Raw genomic sequence first — 25,337 nt, 5'->3', positions numbered from 1 at the left:
TAGGCAGAACATTATGTCCTCAAAAGTTGGTGTGTTAGAAGCAGGACAAATGGGCAAGTGTAAGGATTTGAGCGAGTTTGACAAGGGCCCCATTGTGATAGCTAGACATTTGGGTCAGAACTTCTCAAAAACTGCAGCTCTTGTGTGGTGTTCCCAGTCTCTGCAGTGCTCAGTATCTATCAAAAAATGGTCTAAGGAAGGAACAGTGGTTCCAGAGTGAACCAGCCAGTTAAAGCCCATTCATGCACATAGGGAGCGAAGGCTGGCCCGTGTGCTCCGATCCAACAGATGAGCTGTAGCTCAAACTGCTCAAGAAGTTAATGCTGGTTCTGATAGAAAGGCGTCAGAATACACAGTGCATCTGTAAAAAGAAGCCAGCCAGCTGTCTCAATTTGTTTTTAATAAAACTGCAAAACAGTCATCAGATTTACAGTACAATCTCAATTATTGAGACAGAACACAGATTGCATTAAAAAAAAAACTTTTAGAGCAAGCCTCCAAACCTTTGTGCAGCCATATGCAAAATTGCTCAAAGCAGACAGACTGTGATTTAAAAAAAAATATTATAAAAACAAAATTCCCTTTTTTTCTTTTTTTGCAGCCTGACCTTTTTTTTTACCACATCGGATCCGGTTTCATTTCCCCCTTTGTTTCAAAAGTAGAATCCCATTACCATTATCTGAAAAGATGTCCAAAACATTTAGTGATGTACAATAAAAGACAGTCGGCATATTTATGAAACAAACACAAGTCAAGATTTAATCCCAAATTTCCAATTGCATGAATGCCAAATACTAAAATCAAATAAACTGTTCAAATAAAAATTCATTGTAACTATTTTATCCTGTTACCTTGTTTCCATATCCAAACATCATCTGCAGAAATGGCATAACGTAAATCAAAGAAGATTGCTAGAAAATAAACTAAAATTCAGAGGAGCTGCGATAATCGTAAACATCAGATATCTTAAAAATCGAAATAATAATGCCAAATGAATAGCATAAATTAAGAATGATGCACGGTGGACTGGACACGATTAGCTTGCCGCTATTCTTCACTAAAAAGCATTTCATTTTATGAATCTAATTGACCATTAAACTTGGGACATAAAAGGGGGAAACCCTATTGCACTCTGCTCTGTCATGATTAAAAAATATATGTAATAACAGCATTAAAATACATGTGACAAAAAAATACACAAACAAAAACATTGCTGTAAACCAGATCGGTAAAGACTGGCAAAGTATATGCACACCTGGTCCTGGAAAGATGGCTTGAGGGGTTGAGAATACTTGTTGGTTTGTGTGTGTTACAGATGGATATCAAACAGCCAGTTTGTTGGCCTGTGTCAGCACCACCTTCAGGACGGGCATGAAGGCAGACGTCTCGCTGAAGTTGCTGCTGCTCACGATGTGTGTGTGGATGTTGAGTCCGTCGGTGTAGCAGCGACTCTCGATGCTGCGGGCCATACTGTGCAGACCACTGATAATAGCTGAAGACAGCTGGAGACAAGAAAACGTGTCGGAGTTGGTTTGTGTCTCACCCAAACCATTGCAAAATACACTATTTATACACCAGTGATATCTGGAGACTTTGTTTACTGTGGTATTATCACTGGATTACACGAAAGCGAACAGTAAAACACTCACTGTTTGTTCTCTCAGCTTGTCATAGAGATACTCAAGTCTCTTATGAGCATCATCCAACTTCCTCTTGGTTTGCTGTTAGGATGAAGGGGGAAAAACTTCTTTAGTAGGAATGCTGGGAAATTTGAAACAGGATACTGACAGAAGATGCAAAAGATTTTTTAGTAGTAGTAATATTTACTATGGGTGGTAACTTGTATGCTGGACATTTATTGGTTTGAATAAATAGGATTGTTTTCCTAAAATTAATCTCTGAACTTTAGAATCTTTAGTCAATAGATAATGTGAAATATTTGTAAACAATGTCCCATTTCATTATATTTACCTCGGGAAAGCCAGTATCCATAGCTCATATGTTAACTACAAAATATAACTCTAGAGACACATTTAGCTAAATATATGCACTGTATTACATACTTATTATATTTAACTTAACCTGTTAATGATGTCATGATTAATGTATGCTTGACTGATTCTGTCAGCATTTAAATGTTTATATTTCCACAACGAATTACAGTAGAAATGAAGTAAAAAATATAGTTTACATCAGTTTTTATTCGAGTTTTGATTAAAATAAATCACGGTTGAATTTAATAATTTAGACTGTTGGTATTTTATACTTTTATTATAGTAAAATATCAACTGACAGCTTTTCCTGCTGTAGCTGAGATTTTTCTTGATGTGCATTAAACTGGATATATATCCAAATGAATCACTGATGAATTCAGATGGGAACTGAATTAAGAGCTAATGAATCAGAATCAAATGGATTTGTATATCAATATCCACACCTAATTGAGACAGTCATGCAAATACAACAAATTGCATGTATTTTATAGTAGGGACACATCATATAGAAATGACATGAGAAATAGGACCCTAGGATGCTACAATTTGATCAAAAATGCAAAAGAAGAAAATAAAATGTGTAGCTTTGGGAGAGCAAGAAATAATGTAATAAGCGATTGCTTTAATTATTGTCATTCCACTGCAAACAAACCGGATCTGAAGCAGCAGCCAAGCATTTCTGGATCAGTCCCTCAAAAGTGGTCTTCAGAAACACGTGCTCCTCAGGGATTGGCTTCTTAGTGATCTTCTCAGTCGGTATGGACTGAAGTGGCTGAGCGAGACCACAGAACAGAATAAACCTCAAAGCATACAACCACTAACATGCCTCCAACAAACAGTTATCATTAAAAGTTTTTTTGTTTTGTTATTGTACATAAACTAACACCTTTATGAGATCTCCAATCGGTGCTCCAGGTGCCCCTTCCATGTTGCCCTGAGGCATGCTGGGGTTTCTGCCAAGGGGTCCCAGTGGCTGCTGCTGGATGGGGCTGAAGGTGGCTGGGCCCACAGGCTGATCTGGACCCTGTTTTTGTGATTGAAGGGTCTGCATGGTTTGGCCGGCAGGGACATGAGGGTCTCCTAGAGGGGCCATGATGGGTGCTGTAATGGGTGCTGGTGGAGTAAAGTTTTCTGGAACCTAGAGACCGAAAAACAGGATGAAATCAGGAAATCAAGCCTAATCCACGTAGATTATGAGCAAGCAGACGATTTTCCATCTCACCTTCTTCTTTTTGAGTGCTCTGTTGAGTGTTGGAGGATCGTTCCAGCCATTCTGAGGTCCTGCGGAGAAACAGAAGAGATCATCTCATTTTGGATTTCAATTGGTGGAACTGCACAGTCCAACCTGCTGGACCTCTGAGAGGTTTAATGCCAGGCGGACGTTATTCTAAACTGTTATTGATCATTACATCACACCGGTTGAAGTAGGTTCTTAATCACAACAATGGCAGGACTCGACAGTTAAAGATTTATTCTGCATGCACAGTTGAACGCAAGAAAACAATCAATTATACTGGACAACTAACAAAATACAATAATTAAATTGAGTAATTTTCAAGCATAAGTTAATAACGCCACAGTGACATTTATCATGCAAATGGAGAGCAAAATGATCGCTTATATCCTTGAATGTATTTTCAGCCAATACTTGATCATTATATATCTAAATAAGGGATTATGCATTTTAGGATTACTTCAGAAAACAAAATAATCACTGCAAAATTCTAGTGAATCTTACTGATTTGTGCAATTATTTATTAATAATAATCAAGATGGACAATAACAGTCCTCCACGTTAGATTGTTACAACTCCCTTCATAAATTCACCTTCCAAAGACCAGCCCAAGTCTTGATTTAATCCTCCTGCAAATATATAAAATAGCTGGCGCATGAAGTGTCCATCAACATTTATTTTAAGCAATATGAAGATTTTAGATTATGACTTCGATTTTAGAAATGAATGCACAATAAACTGGTGATAATTCAACTCAACTGATCACCACTTTTAATCACCTTTTTGTCTTTACTAGTTCAAAAATAGCCCTGCAAACAGCCAAAAACAGCAATATTGTGAAATATTACAATTTAAAATAACTGTCTATGTGAATATCTGTTACAAATGTAATTTATATCTGGGATCAAAGCTGAATTTTCAGCATCATGACTCCAGTCTTCAGTATCACATGATCCTTCAGAAATCCTTCTGATTTGCTGTAGTGTGTCTATATATGTATGTATATATATATGTATATATATATATATATATATATATATATATATATATATATATATATATATATATATATATATATATATATATATATATATACGCATATACATATATATATATATATATATATATATATATATATATATATATATATATATACACATACATACATACATACATACATATATATATATATATGTATATATATATATATACACACAGTATTGTTCAAAATAATAGCAGTGCAATGTGACTAACCAGAATAATCCAGGTTTTTAGTATATTTGTTATTGCTACGTGGCAAACAAGTTACCAGTAGGTGCAGTAGATTCTCAGAAAACAAACAAGACCCAGCATTCATGATATGAACCCTCGTAAGGCTGTGCAATTGGGCAATTAGTTGAAAGGGGTGTGTTCAAAAAAATAGCAGTGTCTGCCGTTGACTGTACAAACTCAAAACTATTTTGCTCAAACGTTTTTGTTTCTAGGATTTAGCAATCCTGTGAATCACTATTTCGTTGTATGACCACAGTTTTTTTAAACTGCTTCACGTCTTTGTGGCATGGAGTCAACCAACTTGTGGCACCTCTCAGCTGTTATTCCACTCCATGATACTTTAGAAACAATCCACAATTCATTTACCTTTCTTAGTTAGACCCAAAAAGAACAATTTTACTCTCATCAGTCCACAAAATGTTCCTCCATTTCTCTTTAGGCCAGTTGATGTTTTCTTTGCCAATTTGTAACCTCTTCTGCACATGCCTTTTTTTTAACAGAGGGATTTTGCGGGGGGTTCTTGTAAATAGAAATGATCTCCACACAGACGTCTTCTAACTGTCACAGTACTCCAGACTGTCTTTGATCATACTGGAGCTGATCATTGGCTGAGCCTTTGCCATTCTGGTTATTCTTCTATCCATTTTGATGGTTGTCTAGCATTTTTTTTTCACGTCTCTCTGGTTTTGCTCTCCATTTTAAGGCATTGGAGATCATTTTAGCTGAAGAGCCTATAATTCTTTGCACCTCTTTATAGGTTTTCCCCTCTCCAATCAACTTTTTAATCAAAGTACGCTGTTTTTCTGAACAATGTCTTGAACGACAAATTATCCTCAGGCTTTCAAATGCATGTTCAACAAGTGCTGGCTTCATCCTTAAATAGAGGCCACCTGATTCACACCAGTTTTTTTTTAAAACACCACAGTGATTGAATGCAACACTGCTATTTTTTTGAACACACCCCTTTCAACTAATTGCCCAATTGCACAGCCTTACGAGGGTTCATATCATGAATGCTGGGTCTTGTTTGTTTTCTGAGAATCTACTGCACCTACTGGTAACTTGTTTGCCACGTAGCAATAAAAAATATACTAAAAACCTGGATTATTCTGGTTAGTCACATTGTACTGCTATTATTTTTCAGTTACAGCTTCTATGTCTGGGATCTGGTGCACAGTGCAGACCTGTTCTCTGGGAGGCTGGGATCAGTGTGGGTTCAGTCTGAGTACCTGGAGCTCTGGCGACCGGAGGAGGAGGAAGATAAGCCGTGGGCGACCCGGGCCCACCGTGCTGGAAAGACATGCCAGAAGAGAGAGGAGGAGGAGAGAAAGGCTGACCTCCCTGAGGAGGCCCAGAGATCACAGGAGGAGCTGCCGGCTGAGAGGAGGCAGGATGCCTGAACTGTGGATGATAGACAGCAGCGGCAGCAGAGGAGGATGAAGAGGGTGGAGGAGGAAGAGGAGAGGCCATAGAAGAAGAGTACGGAAGAGGCTGATAGATGCCAGGAGTCCCGGCGGCAGGTCTGAACTGCTGAACGGGAGGATAGTCTGAAGTTCATGAGGAGAGGAGACAACAGGCATATGTGGTTAGTCATTTCACAATACAGCCACAGTTATGGGTGTGCATTAATAAACCGCTTTAGTGAAAGGGATAGTACACCCAAAAATGAAAATTACTGTTAGCAGTTAGCGGAAGCTACAGAAAGGTGGATATAACATTTTAAATATGGATATGTTTCTTACATAAATGCATTGATTCGCTTCAGGAGGCTTTTATTCACCCCCCCGGGGCTATGTGAGGCACTTTTCATTATGGATGGATGCACTTTATTGGACTTCTTTTGGACTTTTGACAAAAAAACAACCATTCACAGCCATTATAAAGCTTGGAAATAAAACTCCCATTGGATTTGTCTGAAAGAAGAAAGTAATATACACTGAAGATGCCTGAATTATGGGGTAATTTGCATTTTTGGGTGAACTATCCCTTTAACATACATCTCAATACATACTGAGCAAAAAGTTCATGCAAAGATTTTATAGCAGCCAGCATCCACACAAACATTCATGCATTGCAGGTTTAATCTTTGTAGGTGAAGTCTGTCATTTCTGCACTACTTACTGTTGCTCCCTTAAATAGATATTACTTTTTTAATGAGTGCAAAGTAACTGCTCAGTATGCAATTTTGGATACAGCTAGCAAGTCTCTGGTCAGCCATCGGTCAGTCGCAGAGTACCAGTTCAGGGACTACATTCAAAGACTGACTGCATCCCCACGGTGCGATCTTCCCAATAATATCTAGCAATTCAACTCGGTCAGTTGTCACCATTTTTAAAGTAATTGGCAATTGAATGTGACGAGACATAAATCATAAACCAAGCTGTTTTCTGTATAAAAGTGATATGATGAGGAGTGTAAGTTTTATTTTGGCGTGTGGGGGTGGTTTAAATGATTAGTTTCAAATAGTTCAAATGCATTACTCAAAAACATTTTTTTTTCTTTTTTAATAACAATCCTTTTTATTATATTAAGTATTTAACAGGATTTGTATATATATATATATATATATATATATATATATATATATATATAAACCCCGTTAAATACTTAATATAATAAAAATGATTATTATAATAATAAAAAGGATTATAATAATTTTTTTTATTCCCTCAAATCCCTTTAAATACTTAATATAATAAAAAGGATTATGTTATTATGCTAAAAAAGGTTTGGTAAAAAAAATAAATAAATAAAAATAAAAACGTAAACCGATATAGGGCCGACACAAATCCAGTGATGTTTTGAAATAGGGCTGGGTAAAAAAAAAATCGATTTTTCGATTAATCTTTTTTTTTTTTTAATGTGGTCGATTCAAAATCGATTCTCAAAGGCCACGGATCGATTTTTTTTTCATATTTATTTCTGCAAACATTGAACACAATATTAACGTTATTCTAAATTACTAGTCTTTTCCACTAGATGTCACCCTCTTGTTTGCCTTGTGCGATGTTACCAAGGAGCGAGAGGCGAACCTGTCATTCATTCATTCATTCAGTGCTTAAAATAGCAGTTTCAGGTGCTTTGTCGACGTTGATGCCACCTTCACATAAAAAGTCAGAGGTATGGAAGCATTTTAGATTTCGCAAGCAAGATGACGACGATAATGTTGTGGACAACAACAAATCTATTTGTGTGATTTGAAATGCAGAGGTGAAATGCTGTAGTAATACTACAAATCTGAATGTATTCATCGTGTATGAATTTCTTTTTGCTGTTGAACGCAAAAGTTGACTTCCATAACATTGAAAAAAAAAAAAGTCATTTTGAGACCGAAAAACAGTTTGGTTCCCCATCTTCTTCAAAAAATCTTCTCTTTTTTTTTTTTGTTCAGCAGAAGAAAAAAAATATTATACATGATAAATAATACATACATAAATGATGACTTCATTTTTCTTTTTTGGGTGTACTATTACCAATAAGCCAGTATTATTTGTCCTACATTGTTCGTAGGCTTGTAGCCTCAACGTTAAGCAAATTTAGTAAAATTGTATGATTATTTTATCTTAAAAATTAAATAACTTGATCCTGTTTGATCAAGTAATGCAACCGTTCTGACTTTCAGCATACATTTTTTATCTTGCATCAAAATTGTATTGTACGATATTTAACAATTGTATGTATTTGAAAGTTAGAGATGGGTTCAGTTTTAATGTACCCAAGTGTACCTAAAATCAAATAGTTTAATATACAGGTTTGTGGCTGTTAATTTCTTTTTATTAATTACCCACATGTAAACTTATGTTCACTGTTCTTTTTTATAAATATAGTATTTGTATTAAATCTACATTCATTGAGTTGAATCGAGAATCGAGTATAGAAAATCGAATCGATTTGAGAGCTTGTGAATCGAAATCGAATCAATCTGGAACATCTGAATCGATACACATCCCTATTTTGAAAAAACCACAGAGCCAAAACATGGACACTCTTCAGAAATTCAGCTGACGGAGGGCTGACTTATCTGTCCTACAAGGGCAGCAGCTGTCAAAACTGAAAAATGAAATTTTCACATTATGAACAAAAGCCATCATTCAAATTAAAATTTATGCATTTAGCAGACGCTTTTATCCAAAGCGACTTACATTGCATTCAGGCTATCAATTTTTACCTATCCTGTGTTCCCAGGGAATCCTTGCGCTTGATAACGCAGTGCTCTACCAATTGAGCTACAGGAACACTTTCATTCACAGGACATTCTAGTCTCAGAGACTTAATTTTAATTAAAATTTCGACAAATGTATTTATTGCATTTTGCATGTATGTAGCTGAGATAGGAGAAAGCATTGTAGTATCACCTTTAAGCTCATTTAGTGAGAGTTTTCTAATGTTTGGTGGTAAGAATTAAGAATGCAGTCATGATTTCTGTGATTGCACACTTACTCTGGTACTGCTGGGAGTACATAAATGGAGTGGAGGCAGGGACGGACGCAATCACTGAAGGCTGAAGACCAAAGGCTGGAGCTGTGGACTCCATCTGAGGACAGAAGAGACAGAAATGGGTTTAGAATGACTTCTGACATGTTACATGTTGAGCGGAAGAAGCGTGATCCAGTCTGCCTTAGGGGTTACACTGACTGATCGACTTCAATGCTCTCCCATGACGCTTTAAGCTTGACGTCGACTAGTCGCTGGTCCTATAGAGGGCGCAACAGGATAAGAAATCTTTGAAGGACTTCCACATTTACACATGACGCTGCCAGGTAGAATTAATTCACACACGCAATCGCTCTCACTAATGCATTCATATATATGTAATCTTTACTGTGCTGCTTTATCTGAATCTGATTTAGAACGAGCAGAAAAAATGACCCAAAAACAAAAGAACTGATAAAAATTATCTGTTATAGGAGCAATTGCCATGTGGGCAGGGCTGTGTCATAGCTGTGAACAAGATATTAGAGTTATTACAATTATTTGTTCATTAATGACGTCATTAGACTCGACTTTCATCACATAAAACCAAAAGTCGTTCAACCCCTACCCTGCCAGCAACACTAGAAAATTTGCAAAACGTTGGGATGCAAAACATTGTTTTATATATAAAGTTATTATACTACACTATAGGGATGTGCATCTCTGTAACCGAGGCTGATGTGATACGCATCACGATGCACAGCCAACGATATGATACATTAAAGATAAGAAACAGCTACCCGTGTGCCTCCGATGCACACTTTTTTTTTAAACCAATAACTTTTATGGCGATGTGGAAAGTTTGAATCTTACCATCCCTGCTATACTATCATGCAAATGTTTGGGCTTGGTAAGATTTTTTAGAATGTTTTTGAAAGAAGTCTCTTCTTCCTCACCAACACTGCATTTATTTGACTAAGAACTTCGTAAATACAGTAATATTGTGAAATATTATATAATTTAGAATAACTTTTCTAGAATAACTTGTAAAATGTAATTTATTCCTGTGATCAAATTAGTATTTTCAGCATCATTACTCCAGTCTTCAGTGTCACATGATCTCCAGAAATCATTCTGATATGCTGATTTGCTGCTGAAGAAATATTTCTGATTATTATCAATGTTTAAACAGTTGTGCTGCTTCATATTTTTTTTATAACCCATTATACTTTTTTCAGGATTTAGAAAGTTGAAAAGAACAGCATTCAATTAAAATATAAATCTTTTGTGACTGTATACAGTACTGTTCAAAAGTTCGGAACAGTACATTATTTAATTATAAATACTGTTCTTTTTAACTTTTTATTAATCAAAGAATCCTGAAATTATATCGCTTATTCCCAAACAAAAAAAAAATAAGCAGCAAAAACTTTGGTAATAAATCAGCATATTAGAATGATTTCTGAAGATCATGTGACACTGAAGACTGTAATGATTCAATAACTTCAGCTTTTTGATCACAGGAATAAATTACATTTTAAGATGTATAAAAATAGAAACCCATTATTTAAAATGTTAATATTGCATGAGATTATTGTTGTTGTTTTTTCTCTCGATTTTTGATCCAATAAATGAGACAAGTTTGCAGCTATAAATCTTGTTCCTCAGTTTAGAAAACAAATGTGTCTACAGTAAAATGCACTTATAATGGAAGTCACTGGAGTAAAGTCAAAAGGTACATTATGGTTTAAACCCAAATGCACCTCACATTGATACATAAACTTTGTTTTATAGCTCAAACTCTAAAGTCAGACTATGGTAGCGTAATGAGCGGTTAGAGCCTCCGCAGCCTGCGGTCTGCATCGGTCAGTGTGAGCAGCGTGGCACAGATCTGTGGGTCTGTACCTGCGGGTCAGCGGCAGGCACCAGCGGGTGAGGGACACTGGGCAGAGCTGTAGGGGTTTGGTTACTCCAGGATGTGACAGTAGTGGCGGATCTACCCTGAACACAACACAAACACAAACACATGCTGGTATCGGCCGCTGGGGGCCACTGGCGAGTCAAATAATGTGCCCGCCGGGTGTGAGCGTCTCTGGTACCTGCTGGTAATACTGAGGAGGTGCAGCGGGCTGCGCGGGGACCTGTGGAGGTTGAGGTTGTGTGTATGTCTGCTCTGGTACAGCGGCGGGAAGCGGCCCAGTCCCTGCGGCTCCAGGCTGCTGCTGCTGACCCAGAGCTCTGCTCAAACGATCACTCAACTGCTGCACAGAAACCTACACACAAACACAAATCATCAGACGTTTCTAGAAATTAAAACCTAGAAACACAACTAAAATAGCAAATAACAACAAACAGTGCCCATAGCACATGAGAGACTATTTTCCATTTGACTATTAAAAAATGTCAGGATTTCTGATCATAGTTGTCATTCAATTTAATTTAATAACTAAATAAAAATTTCTAGTGCAAAATGCATGTAGAGTACTCCAAAAGCCCTGTTTGTAATTAATAATAACTTGTATAATGAAATTACATAAGTTTTAGTATTTTACCATTTAAACGGTTTAAAATTTTCAGCACCCAAAAGGCACACATTGAATAATTTTAAATGCATACCAATAGATGAGTTAAGCTTTCAATTTGAACTGATTCATGGAAATGAATCAAACTTTCTGAATCTATATCTTATAGCTCTCATGACTGGGTTGCAGAACTAAGATCATAAACATAGTCCAAAAAATTATTCTTCAGGAAACTTAATAGCCTCTTAAAAGCACATTTCAATCCAGCAACACTGATTAATTTTATAATGGATTGTGACAGATTTTAAATACATAGCCAGTGCATTTTCCTATCATTTATATACTACTGTAATGTTAATTTATATTTTAAATTAGCTTTTATTTTTTCATTTTTATATCATATAAATCAATTTGAGTAATTTTAGTACTTCAACTTACTTAATTTCAGTTAGTTACCAAGGCAGCACTTCATAAATAGTATTTTTCCATCTAATATTTAGGTTTTATCTAAATGAACAAAATCCACTTTCTAATCATTTTTTTTTGTAGTTATAGTTTATAACAACACTGACCTAACCAGCAAAGGTAGAAATCCTTGTTTAAATAAAATTACTGCATGTAATGCAAGATGTGCATTGCCTTGCTATCCAGGATGCATCAGGATGCATTAGTATTTTTCCTACAAATGCAGTCACATGTGCAATCGGACCATTTTAGACCACGTTTACTCTGTTTTTAGTGCTGACCACTATTGAGAAAAACCAGGTCTAATTGAGGTCATTATAATTCGATATAGAGTTACAAGTCATTATCAAAAGCAATAGTAGTTAACTATCAGGGAAGCCTTCTCTCGTGTGACCATCTACACAGCTTCTGACGGTCACCTGTTGAGTGTTGGTGGGCAGGTAAGATATGGCGGTCTGTAAGCTGCCCTGTGATGCCAGCAGACTGGCGTACTGATTCATCTTCTCTGCCAGCAGTGCACCCATATCAGAAACACCACCCTGAGCTCTCAGCACAGCTCTCTGCAGGACCACCACCTTTTCAACCAGCTCCTACAAACACACACGACAACAGCTCACTTCTTTAGACTTCATACTGTGTTCCCACACATGCAAAAACAAGCAAGCTCAATAAAAGCAGGTCTTGGAGCAGTGGGCTGCTGGATCCCGTCTCACCTGCAGTGCCAGCGGGCCGCAGGAGTCCTGAGCTTTGACCCAGTGGGCCACCAGCTGCTCTACGGTGCCTGCGCAGATGTAGCAGAGACAGGCCTGAGCCTGCAGCGCCGCGTCCTCAGCGGCCTCCAGCCTGGAGCCCAGCAGACCTGAGGAGAGAACCACAAATTCACACACATAACTACCCTTGAAAATATTTGTGGAGTAATCAAAAACAGGGCTGGACAACCTAACAAGCAAAAATATATATATTGTAATATCTTTTCAAACTTGACAAAATTCACTATATATAATCAGATTTTAATGTATTTGCTCTGAAATGGCTTAATATATAATCAATAAAATGAAAAAAGTTAATGTTTCTTTGTTTTTGATCCGTGTAACCTTTCTAATACATCAGCTATAATGACACCAAAACTTTAGATAGCGATTCAATTTAGCAAATTCTCAATCCCAATTTCAATTCCACAACAAAAAATACTAGACTAACACATATAAAAGTTTAAACATTAAATACAAATAAACAGCTAGTAATAAAATAAGAACAAATAAACATTTTAATTTTTTTTCAGGTAGGTCTAACAGTAGACAAACTGCATGGTCTTCGCTGTATAAATTATAGTGTGTTACAGTTATTCAATCATATGAATCGACTAATTCTCCTTTATCTTTGTTCTGTGATTCACATTAATGACACACAGAGCAGCAGGTTAATTAGGCTGCTTTCACTTTAAGACCAAATGCACAGATCCAATATAAGATTTCTTTCTGACCTGTTTAGGTTCACTTAAGACAAAACTGAATGTTTACACAAATATACTTGTCCAGACAGGTATTTTGAGTGTATTTGTCAACTCAAGAGCAAGAAGATGTGAAAGAACTTAATTTGGTACTCGGCTCTCTCTGTGTGCTTTGAGTGTGTGCGCACAGAAAACAGCGCAGAATACCGAACTGATGATAGACTTGATCGGACCAGGGACAATTCTGTTAGCCGTCCAGAGAATTTTAAACACTGGCCCCGGGCCATCAGGTAATCCTTACTGCTGAGCCCTGACATATATAATTATTCAATATATAATAGCCAACAAAATCTTTGAGAACATATTAAAATATTCAATATACACTCACCTAAAGGATTATTAGGAACTCCATACTAATACTGTGTTTGACCCCCTTTCGCCTTCAGAACTGCCTTAATTCTACGTGGCATTGATTCAACAAGGTGCTGAAAGCATTCTTTAGAAATGATGGCCCATATTGATAGGATAGCATCTTGCAGTTGATGGAGATTTGTGGGATGCACATCCAGGGCACGAAGCTCCCGTTCCACCACATCCCAAAGATGCTGTAATGGGTTGAGATCTGGTGACTGTGGGGGCCATTTTAGTACAGTGAACTCATTGTCATGTTCAAGAAACCAATTTGAAATGATTCAAGCTTTGTGACATGGTGCATTATCCTGCTGGAAGTAGCCATCAGAGGATGGGTACATGGTGGTCATAAAGGGATGGACATGGTCAGAAACAATGCTCAGGTAGGCACTAAGGGGCCTAAAGTGTGCCAAGAAAACATCCCCCACACCATTACACCACCACCACCAGCCTGCACAGTGGTAACAAGGCATGATGGATCCATGTTCTCCTTCTGTTTACGCCAAATTCTGACTCTACCATCCGAATGTCTCAACAGAAATCGAGACTCATCAGACCAGGCAACATTTTTCCAATCTTCAACTGTCCAATTTTGGTGAGCTTGTGCAAATTGTAGCCTCTTTTTCCTATTTGTAGTGGAGATGAGTGGTACCCGGTGGGGTCTTCTGCTGTTGTAGCCCATCCGCCTCAAGGTTGTGTGTGTTGTGGCTTCACAAATGCTTTGCTGCATACCTCGGTTGTAACGAGTGGTTATTTCAGTCAAAGTTGCTCTTCTATCTGCTTGAATCAGTCAGCCCATTCTCCTCTGACCTCTAGCATCAACAAGGCATTTTCGCCCACAGGACTGCCACATACTGGATGTTTTTCCCTTTTCACACCATTCTTTGTAATCCCTAGAAATGGTTGTGCGTGAAAATCCCAGTAACTGAGCAGATTGTGAAATACTCAGATCGGCCCGTCTGGCATCAACAACCATGCCACGCTCAAAATTGCTTTCCCATTCTGACATTCAGTTTGGAGTTCAGGAGTTTGTCTTGACCAGGAACACACCCCTAAATGCATTGAAGCAACTGCCATGGGATTGGTTGATTAGATAACTGCATTAATGAGAAATTGAACAGGTGTTCCTAATAATCCTTTAGGTGAGTGTATAACCCAGTGTTATATGCACCTGTAGAAGAGATTCTGGACACTCAACTCACCACATAGCGAGGAGAACTCCTCTGGCTTTGCATAAGTCATTAATGCTGCCAAAACTTCCTTCCAGTTCTGCAGGTCACATGTCTCCAAAATGTCCAACCAGTCCTTCATCACCACAGCACTTATGAGCTAAAACACAATGAGATCCGACATTAGAGCTGTTAGCTTAAATGTCAAGACATCAACTACTGAAGTTCCTTACAATATTAAACACTCAAAACACATATGAGAGACTTAATTGAAAATTGAACATCATTATTAAAGCAAAGCATTCCATGTGTTTGGACATCTGCATAAATATTATATTAAATCTATAAATATGAAAAAGGAAATGGGATTGGTTCTTAGCTGTCCTTTTCTTATCTTTGGACCAAGACTCTCTCATTTATAAAAACACCTCTAACAGAAGACACAGTAATGGAAAAAACATTAGAAGCATGTTTACTGTAATACTACATGACCTCACCTTGGAGATCTTGCTCTGCGTTTTGGTGAAGTATTTCTTCTGAGTCTTTGCCAGAAGCTCAGGACCACCAGCAATAGCCAGGATGATGCCGTCAGCCATTCGGTTATCATGCAGACAGAGGTTAACAGCGGCTTCATAATCGCCAGTCAGCAGAGCTTGTGTGATCAGCCCATCAATATCTGAAGCAAAAAGCAAGCATTGAATCATTAGTAAAAACTCAAGTTCCTTTAGATGAATTTGATGAATCAACTTTAGATCAGTCAGAAACTTGCCTTGGCTAACTTTGAGGTTAATGGCGTCTGACGCAGGAGCTGGAGTCACTTCTGTGTTGGACGTCTCCTCAACAGCAGGATCTTCGTCTTCAAAAGGAACCTCATCTAGGTCAGATGTCTCCGTGTCAGGTGCTTCTACTTCCTCCTCTACAGGGCTTTTCTTATCAACCTTGATACGAAAAAAACACATGTAAATATGAGAACATGTACATATTTTGGCTGGAGCTGAGGCTGAGCCGGCACAGCAGTGTCTTCAGATACAAGGACTAATTGAGGCTTAGAAACAGGGTCAGCCACAGGGTTCGACACAGGAGCAGGAGTGAGATGATGGGGAGGTATGGAAGCAGGTACGAGTGAAAGCTTCACACACCACAGTCAGGAAGGAAAGCAAGTGTTGAAAAATTAAGCGAACAAAATGATTGCACAGACAAAGTGACGTTAACAATGAAAAGCTAATAAAATACATTAGAAGTATTAGAGATTTCTTTTTTTTTGTCTCACTGCATTGCAACCGGTCACTGGTTTACAGATTTCTATATGGATGTTTTTGTCATATTAAAAACCACTGCATTGTCTATAGAAGTTGCGGCTTTATTCTTTGTGAGTTGCAATTACTGTAAATTACTGCTTTTCTGAAACGAACAAGCCTCAATGACGTATTCAGCTGACAAATGAGACACAGTTACAGTGATGTCAAAGGTGCATTCAGTAGTTCTTTCCATAGCATTATCAGCGTGCTGAAAAATGTGTCTCACCCTCGATAAAAATGGCCATTTGGTGCCCCAAAGGAGACGCGACGGTGCCCCATGCAGTGCTCGGTGTATATGGAGCGGCACTACTGGCCATTAGCGTTGCTGTTTTTAGTGTACTTTAAGTACAGATACCACAATTGTGTTAGCCAGTGCTGTGCCATTTATGGACGTGATTCAGCATGGTCATCTCTGAGTTTTAGGCAAAATATACTAATTATAGTGAGTGTAAAAACAATAGGCTAAAAAAAATTACTGTTTCTGATTGGCTGTCTGGCTACTAAACAACTGCCAGGAGTCAGTGTGCAGGCTTTTATCAGTTTGCCAGGAGGCATAACGCTCAGGCTTCTACAATGAGTGTCTTAGAAGAAAAAAATGGATTTGCAAATCATGCATTGAAAGATTTCAATTAAAGAGTCAAAGAAGTTGATTTCGAGGTAGTCGTTAGTTCAACTATTTATTCCACTTTTTTTGGTTTATTGATTAGAAAAGAGTTGAGCTGCTGAAGGTTTTTACAGTCCAAGTATCGTCTTCTCAAAAAGAAGAAGTTTCTTTTGACTTCCCTTTGCTTATAGGGAAGCAAAAAAAAAATGTTTTTTTCTGTCTTGTTTTCTACAACGAATTCAAGCATAAGAACCAACCAAGCATCTTCCTGTTTGGTTCTCAAAAACCCACTGCAAAGTGAAACCGGTTAAAACTGAATGCAGAGGTTGCCTGAACAAGTCCAAAACAGAAAGGTTTAACTAGGGCTGGACGATTAATCGAAAAATAATCAAAACCGAAATTCATAACCTCTAAACGACGTAATTTTCCCATGTCGATTATTTCGTTTTTTTGATACTTTTAATTACAGTTTCTGTACCTGAAATTTAGTTTAGTTGTATTTATTTATGATATTGCTTATTGATTTTTTGTTCCTTTCTTATTACTGACCCATCTTATTACTTGTCTTTAACACTTTAATATTTGAAATTTATATTAATCTAGTTGTTTTTGCTATGGTATTTTTTTTTAATCACAGGCAAAATTCATCTTGCAGTGTTTTGTAGGCTGCTGATTTTTGTTCATGTTATTCAGCTGCAACAGAATGCTTTGTAAAAAATGTTGACATCTAAATGTTTGAATTGAATGTTTGTCTAATTTTTTATCTTATTGGAATCGAAACTAGGAATCGATAAGAATCAGAATCGATAAAATTCAAACGATACCCAACCCTAGTAAGAAATGTTGAGAACATAGATAAAATAACTGCTGATAGTCAATCATATTTACAGTACAAACCTTGTCAGTGGACTATGAGGGCAAAAAAACAAACAAAACAGAAACAAAATAATCGTTCATTAATCGAAATCAAGGTAAAATGTTCAATTAATCGAGGTTTTGATTTTAGGCCATAATCGTCCAGCCCTAGGTTTAACCGTTTGTGCTAAAACACAATGACTGGTGCACTTACCACATCGGCCTCATCAGATTTGCTGTTCCTTTCTAACGCTGAAGTAATCTGAAAACCACAAGCAAAACTAATCAAGTCCTATACTCGAAGACACAAAGAATCAGATTTTCACCCTACAAACACTGTGGACACACAGAGATACCTTTAAGGCGAGCTCTTCCTTCTTGTATCCCAAAAGCTCCAGATATTTCCCTTGTGCATCTTCTTCAAAGTTCACCTAGGCACACAAATCTATTGATTATAAATTCATACAAGTATGACAGCTTATTATCTAATCTAGTGTCCCACCTTCAGAAAAGACCAGACGGTCTTCTCAAATTCACTCTGAGCAGCTTCAGTCTTGTTTTGGCAGTACTCAAGGAAATTCCCTGCAGTGAGCGTCGCCTGAAGTCGGTTCGATCGATCAAGGAAATCGGTTTCTGTCACAACCTGACTGATATGAACCACATGGGCGGCAGTCTGCTGGGGTTGTTGGGCCGCTGGCTTGATGTTGTCGAGCGTGACTAGTTTTCCACCAAACTGCTCACGAAAAGACAAAAGCTGGTTAAGAACGAGCACACCATGTTTAGGGTGTCTAAGTTGTACAATGCCAAATCTGTGGTCGCTTACAGCGAAAGACGCTCCAACTGGTCTGCGGATCCATTTGGGGGGTTTCTTGAGAGGCGTGACGGTGCTCTGGGACGGGGCGGTCGGAGGCAGCTGTAAAGGCGGCAGAGTCTTCCCCGTACCAAAGGGATCCATATTTCCAAATGAACTACTTAACTGTTGAGCCAAAGAACATCAGGAGCAACTGTGCAAAGATCAAGCTCATGAGAAAGCTGGCTTGTGTTGAGAGTTCATCTGTACCTGTTCAGCATGTAAAGTACTGGCGTTGTCATTGCTTCCTCCCATGATGGAGTAGATGCTGATGCGGCCATCAAAGGCAGCAGCAGACAGCACAGCTGGGTTTCTGGGACACCACTGGATGTCAAAACACCACTGAGTACTGGTAGGCAGCTCATACAGGACCTGATAGTAAAGGCATCACAGGTTACACCCTATACAGGTTTGGTGGCACCTCAGTGTTCATCATACGACTAATCTCTCACCTCAGCCGTGTTGGGGTTCCAGCACAGGATCCGGTTATCTTTCCCACAGCTCAGGAGCAGCTCTGGATCTGCTTCACTCCAGGCTATGGCCAAGACACCTCTGAAAGCACACACAGACACCGATGAGGACACGGGAAGACTCCAGGAGGGTAAGAGTATCTGCTGATGATTATGTCTACCTCGTGTGGCTCTCCAGCACTTTGAGAGGAGAGGTGGCAAAGCGCAGGTCCCACATTTGGATGACGGGCATTCGGTCGTCTTCAGACGCCAGAACCAGCTGAGTGGCCACCTCCGGGTTCCAGGCCAGACCAGAGCAATGCATCTGAACGACAACACAAACACCTTCAAAATCACATGCATCATGGACACTAACATGCTACACTGTAACAAACAGTAATATTGACACAGGACTACAATCTACCTCAACACACAAGCATATCCTAGCAGTACTATGGCAAATAAGGTTGTCAAGCAATTCAATTTTAAATCAAAATTAATTACACAATGTGGTGATTAATTAACTGCAAATTAAATTCGATACCAGTGAAAATCCACGGTTCTCGGTACCAAAGCAAAACTAAAAAAAAATATGCTAAATAAAAACAACAACTTTATATCACTAAAAATAAAACCAATTCCATTCTTTATAGTGATTTACAATTGTAGAAAAACTCTAAACACAAGTAATATAATTCACCCAAATTGAATGTCTTTTAATTAATGCAATTTAAACATTTTATTTTTTGGTAAATAAAGGGGATTCGCTATTAAAATTAAAACATGGAAGAAATATTGTGTGATTTATTTTGTTTAACAGTAGTAGCAGTATCACATACATTCTACTAAATAATGGTAATATTTCTAGCACAATGCCTTTATGCAAAAATGAACTTATTTTGATGGGTTGACGTGAATACCTTTAAAGTGACACTGGTTTTACTCAAATGAAACAGTAAAATGCTTGTGAAGTGACTCAGAACAGTTCTGGTGATGTTGTTTGTGTATTTATGTCCTCATTATTGCAAGCGTCATGCGATTCAGTCTATGTAGTAAACAAACCATTCATTCATTCACACAGAGACATGCACGCAGAACATGCAGGATGCAGATTTCAACCAACTTTTGCAGCTTAACATTTACAGATACTGGTCCATATGGAGATTTGATTTGATTAATTTATGTTAACTTTGACCAATTCCGTGACTGTCCATATTAAAATGTAAGTTTCATTTTCATGACTGGATTTTGAAATTCCGTCCGCGTTTTCTGTTTCGCGGAAATCATAGCGCTGTATGCGTCAAGAACCGGGTTTGGACGGGTCCTCGGTACCACCGGTACTTACAGAAACCTGGTACTGTGACACTTTCATTTTTCAGTACCGACTTGGTACTGAAGTACCAGGTCTTTAGACAACACTATCTTAATGTGTAAATCATTGATTGTCAGAGTCTGAACTCTGTATGAATGGGTCACTGAATCAAGGTTCACCTGATTCATTCAAAACACAGATTCATTCAGAAACGAATCACCTCTGGGTACTGCTCAGAGACACATAACAGTTCTGCACTTGCTTTATCAGTAATATTTTTGTTGATAATCCTGCTAAAACAGACAACATTGTGCCGACAATCAACTGTATGAAATGTAAGATGACCTATGTAAAGCCTGGTTCACACGGCAGGATAATTAGGCCGATTTTAGCCCCGATTCACCCCTTCCGACAATCTTAAGGTTGCTCCGATTATCGTAAAATAATCTGATCAGATATTCCTGCCGTGTGTGGTGTGTTAAGACTGCTCTCCTCTGCTCAGAAGGACGTCGGGACCGCTCCGATCTCAAATCGGGGATATCCAACATGTTGGATTTATTTGGCCTGATTTCTTCTCGTGTGTGGTGTCCCCCGAGGACAAACGATCACGCAGCCTGTGGACTGTGGCGTGTAGCCAATCAGAAAGCGAGGAAGTACCGGGTAACAAAATCAAAACAGCCGGCGGCATGGCACACCAGAAAGTCGATGGGAATAACTACATCCACAACTGCAGTCCACCAGAGTACATGGAAACGAATATATGTACGTTTATTTCAACGGTAATTAATCAGTGTAGTACGTAACGACATTTCTATGAGATAAAACAACAACTCACCTCCATATCATGATGTAGCAAGTATTGTCCATGCTCGCGTTTTCTTGTGGGGTTTTTTTCGGTTAAAAACAAAGCACAAACTTTGGCCACTGCATCCTCTTCGTCCGCCATGATTGTTTACTCTGAAGTCACGTTTGATCTCGAGGGATTTTGCGAGATTTCCCGTCTGACCTGGGAATGCTCGGGAGTCAAATCGGTTCGTGTGTGATGTGTTGATTTTGCCGTGTGGCTGCACACCACACACTGTACAAGCAAAACTGTTAGACCCGTGATTTTTTTTATCGCCGTGTGTGGGGTCTCTCAGGTTTGGAAAATCGTCCGACAATTTTAAAATCGTCCCGTGTGAACCAGGCTTAAGTCTGCATTACTTAACTGCATTATAATTAATTAACTGCATTAATAATTATTTTGTGTTATTTCTTTGTAACCAATTAATTAATTGTACGCATTAACTCAACAGCCCTATTAAAATGATATGTTGTCATTAGTGAAGTACACCAAATTACTTTATTATTAGGAAAAGTTTAGTCAAATCAAGACAAAGCAGTATGACTGCACAAACCCGGTTGCTGTGATCGCTGACTTTGATGATCAGGTCGTTCTTCCTCAGATCCCAGACTGAAGCTTTTCCACTGGGACTGGCCGAGGCCAGGATGTGCTGCACCTGTCTGTTCCACGCAACACAGCTGATGTCCTCCAGGGGCTGAAAGCAACAACAAAATCAAAACTAGAGAGGGGTGATGGGCGGTTATTTACTGTCCCAGGACAAGAGTCCAGCCTCTAGATATATGTGCGCTCTCTTTTCTATGCAAGCCTATAGGACTCTTTGAGCAGGCGTTCGATCCACCAGGCAAAAATCTGACTGCTTAGAAAAGCACATTTGCTCTCAACCATTCTGCCTTGAATTACCCCCATGGTTCACAACAATATTCAATATTCTCTGTCCATTCATTAAAATAAGTAACTGAAGTCAGTTTCAGAATTCCTGAAGTTTTAAGAGCTAAATGTTCTTCAGGGATCCCACTTTTTTAATTAATTCCAGTCATTTTACTGGATTTACAATATTTTAGAGCCCAATTTCAAAATTTTGTTGATTTACTTTCCATATCTAATAATCCCTTTTTTTAACCAGGCTTCATCATTTATCTTGGTTTTCCAAAGCGCAGGAAACCCTGGTTCTTCAAAGAAAAGAAAAAAAAAAGTTGTTGAAGGTGTGCATTTAAACATGAAATGATTTAAATCATCTTGTGCCATGCTTGTTTGAGAGCCACTGTTGTAACTACAAGCAATAGTACAGCGATGCAGTCCCATTGAAACACTATTAATGAGACTGCAAGGAAGATGCATCTGTCCAACGTTTATCCGAAAAGAAGAACAAACCTAAAAGCCCTGCTGGAGTGCACATGAGATCTGTACCTGAGTTTTGGGTCCTGGCGTCATTGGGGAGCTGAAGTTGTTCAGATCCCAGATGTAGATTTCTGACTCATTTCCCCCAGAGGCCACAAGGTTTGTCTAAAGAAAAAAAAATATTACGGTCATGAAAAAAATAACAGTTCTTGCACATACTGACCGTAGAATAAGAACTTGGTTTGGTTAATTACCTGAAACGAGTTGACGTCGAGAGCTCTTACTGGTCCCGTGTGTTTCTCGCTCTGGGAAATGATGACTTCACCGTCTCCAGCAATGATTTTGGAGGCGTCGTAGAGGATGATGTCTCCATTCTCTCCTCCAGCGATGAGGACACCTGATGGCAAACTCTGGTCTTCAATGCCATGTGGACCCCAGACTAGTTTGTGGTATCTAGAAAAAGAAGAGCAAGGTTACTGAAAATGAACACTCACCAAGTACAAGATGAGAGCAAAAGACCCTGTAATAGAAATTGCAACATTATATTTATTTATTTTAGGAATAAAACTCCCATGCTAATGCATCAGAAAGCTAAAGAAAACATCTGCCGTGATGCATAATACTCCTGCTGAAGAAACAAAGCACTGTCATCAATGCTGGCATTTGTTTGCTGGTCATTTGGATGAGATCATTGCAAATTATCAGCACATAAAGTGAGCAAAATGCAGTACCTGTGTGGAGAGGACAGAGAGCCGCATGACTTCATGGCTAAAGAGGGATCAGCCAGATCCAGTTCAAAGATCTCCAGAGACGCACTGGTGCTGAAGGTGGCATCGAGCTGCTGGGCCGACGTACCTGAACACACATTCATCAACAACACACATTAAACCAAACAGATGCTAGTCAGGTTAGCGCCATATTTAATACCTAACAGAAATGAACAAGTGAGTTCGATGTATTGTACTGTTAATTAACAACAACATACAAAACCTAAAAAAAGTTGAAAGTTGTGAGTTGTGAACATCACACGATCTAGCACTTTTATAAAGTGTATACCATTACAAAGACTACGTTTGTCCCTCACAGACTCATTTTCACCCGCATTACATTCATTATGACGCCCAACCCGACTGAGGTCTATAATTAGACTTTTCCCCCAGACTTTTGACCAATTCCCGGTAGCTTGTGATTATTTTTAAGAATGAAATTCAAACTGATTCACTAATGAATCATTTAGAACCAGTTCAGAAAACTCATTTAAAAGTACTGACAAGAAAATAACACAAAAAGTGTTAATAACTATAAAACCATTACATATGATTAATTAGTAATTGTTTACATTTAGATTTATGCACTTAGCAGAAGCTTTTATCCAAAGCGACTTACAGTGCATTCAGGCTATATATATATTTTTTTATTACTAGTAGATGTGTTCCCTGGGAATTGAACCCACAACCTTTTGCGCAACCTTTTTAACACAATGCTCTACCACTGAGCCACGGGAACAGACATATTTCATGTTTCATATTCATTTTTCTTAATCATATCAGACTGTTCATTGACTACAAATCTATTAAGCAATGTTATGATCCTGTAAATAGTTTGTGCAAGTGAAATGTCTTAGGTCCACTGTAGTGTGCAGGACAGGAAGTGTTTGGCAGTGTCTGGAGTTACCTGCAGCCAGATAGATGGGGTGCTGCTGCGCTGGACTCCAGGCCTGGATAGCCGTTCGGTTGATTTCTTTTAGCTTCATCCTAAAAAGATGCACATGTTATGCACTGATATGTATTGGCCATGTTATATTTTTTTTATTAACTGTCACATTTACAGTCGATGTCTAGGTAAGGCAAAGTAAGGGGGCTTGCTCTGTTCAGACGATTGTTTAACCCAATGTGAAGATTTTCCAATTGAAACTTACAGTATGTCTCCTAAATATAATGAAAATATACATTAAATATTCTTATGCGGTCGGGACATTCATTACTAAAAAAATAAATAACACCCTACTTAAGAGATATTACCTACAGCTAACGTTACACAGTTTGCAAGAAACTGAATGGTTTTAGATTAATCAGAATTTCATAACAAAGCGCTGTTTTACATAAAAAGAGACAAGAAGCTCGGAACAGACACGTTTTAGTGAATGAAATGTGTAATCTGTAGACGCAATGTCCATTTAAAGAGGAAATTATGTAGCAGAGAGGCTGATGCAGCGATCAGCAGAGGGTTTTAAAAGTGTTTACCTTCTCTTGTCGTGTTTCCGGCGGTCACGCTCAGACTCATCCACACACAGACACGAGCGTTAGACAGAGGGACTAGAATAACTCCAGGAAATCCGTGGGTTTGTGTGATAAATGTGTGAGAGACTCGTCCCGGCTGCAGATGGACACGATTCCACGTCCCCACTGCTGTCCATCAACGTGGCACAACAAGCCCCGCCCACCGGCGAGATGACTTCCGGTGGCAACTCCCTCCCCCTCAGGCGACCAATTCCGCCGGAAGACCTCAGTGTCGTGTAAATGAGCGTGTTTTTACTGCACATGTGCGTGTTTGCACTTCTCAAATCTCAATTAGTGATGTTTATCAGCTTTAAATGTCAGGGTATCGATTTCTAATAATATTTGTGCACGTGATTTTGTATTGCATGAGCTCACTGTGGACACACTGGCAGTGCATGGGTCTTTACAGTCAGTATTATGACTGTGCCATGCTACAGTGGTGGCATACATCACAGAGCTGAGTGATTAACACATTCATATACTCGAACTGCTTTAAAAGTGGCGTTACAGTAGATTTCTGAACAAACTGCTAGAGATAGATTTTGTGGAAGTGACAGAAAACACAAACAACTATATGA

General features: G+C 38.5%; 1 protein-coding gene across 1 annotated transcript; it reads right to left on the bottom strand.

The window, feature by feature from the left end:
* Nucleotides 1-383: 383 nt before the first annotated feature.
* On the bottom strand, nucleotides 384-24,958 carry LOC132132973 (protein transport protein Sec31A-like). Its single transcript, XM_059545610.1, has 28 exons — nucleotides 24,724-24,958; nucleotides 24,155-24,234; nucleotides 23,212-23,335; nucleotides 22,735-22,933; nucleotides 22,550-22,645; nucleotides 21,696-21,836; nucleotides 19,169-19,311; nucleotides 18,990-19,089; nucleotides 18,748-18,909; nucleotides 18,511-18,663; nucleotides 18,190-18,420; nucleotides 18,044-18,118; nucleotides 17,902-17,949; nucleotides 15,700-15,868; nucleotides 15,428-15,606; nucleotides 14,964-15,090; nucleotides 12,614-12,759; nucleotides 12,320-12,490; nucleotides 11,013-11,186; nucleotides 10,819-10,914; nucleotides 8,941-9,034; nucleotides 5,685-6,047; nucleotides 3,822-3,857; nucleotides 3,217-3,275; nucleotides 2,881-3,132; nucleotides 2,647-2,766; nucleotides 1,650-1,721; nucleotides 384-1,502 (listed from the first exon to the last, which is right to left on the bottom strand). Exons 2-28 carry the CDS (start codon nucleotides 24,231-24,233, stop codon nucleotides 1,323-1,325), a joined length of 3,789 nt encoding a protein of 1,262 aa, XP_059401593.1. The 5' UTR covers nucleotide 24,234; nucleotides 24,724-24,958; the 3' UTR covers nucleotides 384-1,322.
* Between the last annotated feature and the right edge of the window lie 379 nt (nucleotides 24,959-25,337).

Source organism: Carassius carassius, chromosome 49, assembly GCF_963082965.1.
Source record: "Carassius carassius chromosome 49, fCarCar2.1, whole genome shotgun sequence".
Taxonomy (NCBI): Eukaryota; Metazoa; Chordata; class Actinopteri; order Cypriniformes; family Cyprinidae; genus Carassius; species Carassius carassius.
The sequence above is the reverse complement of the archived record's forward strand: the minus strand, read 5'-3'. Positions and strand labels throughout refer to the sequence as shown.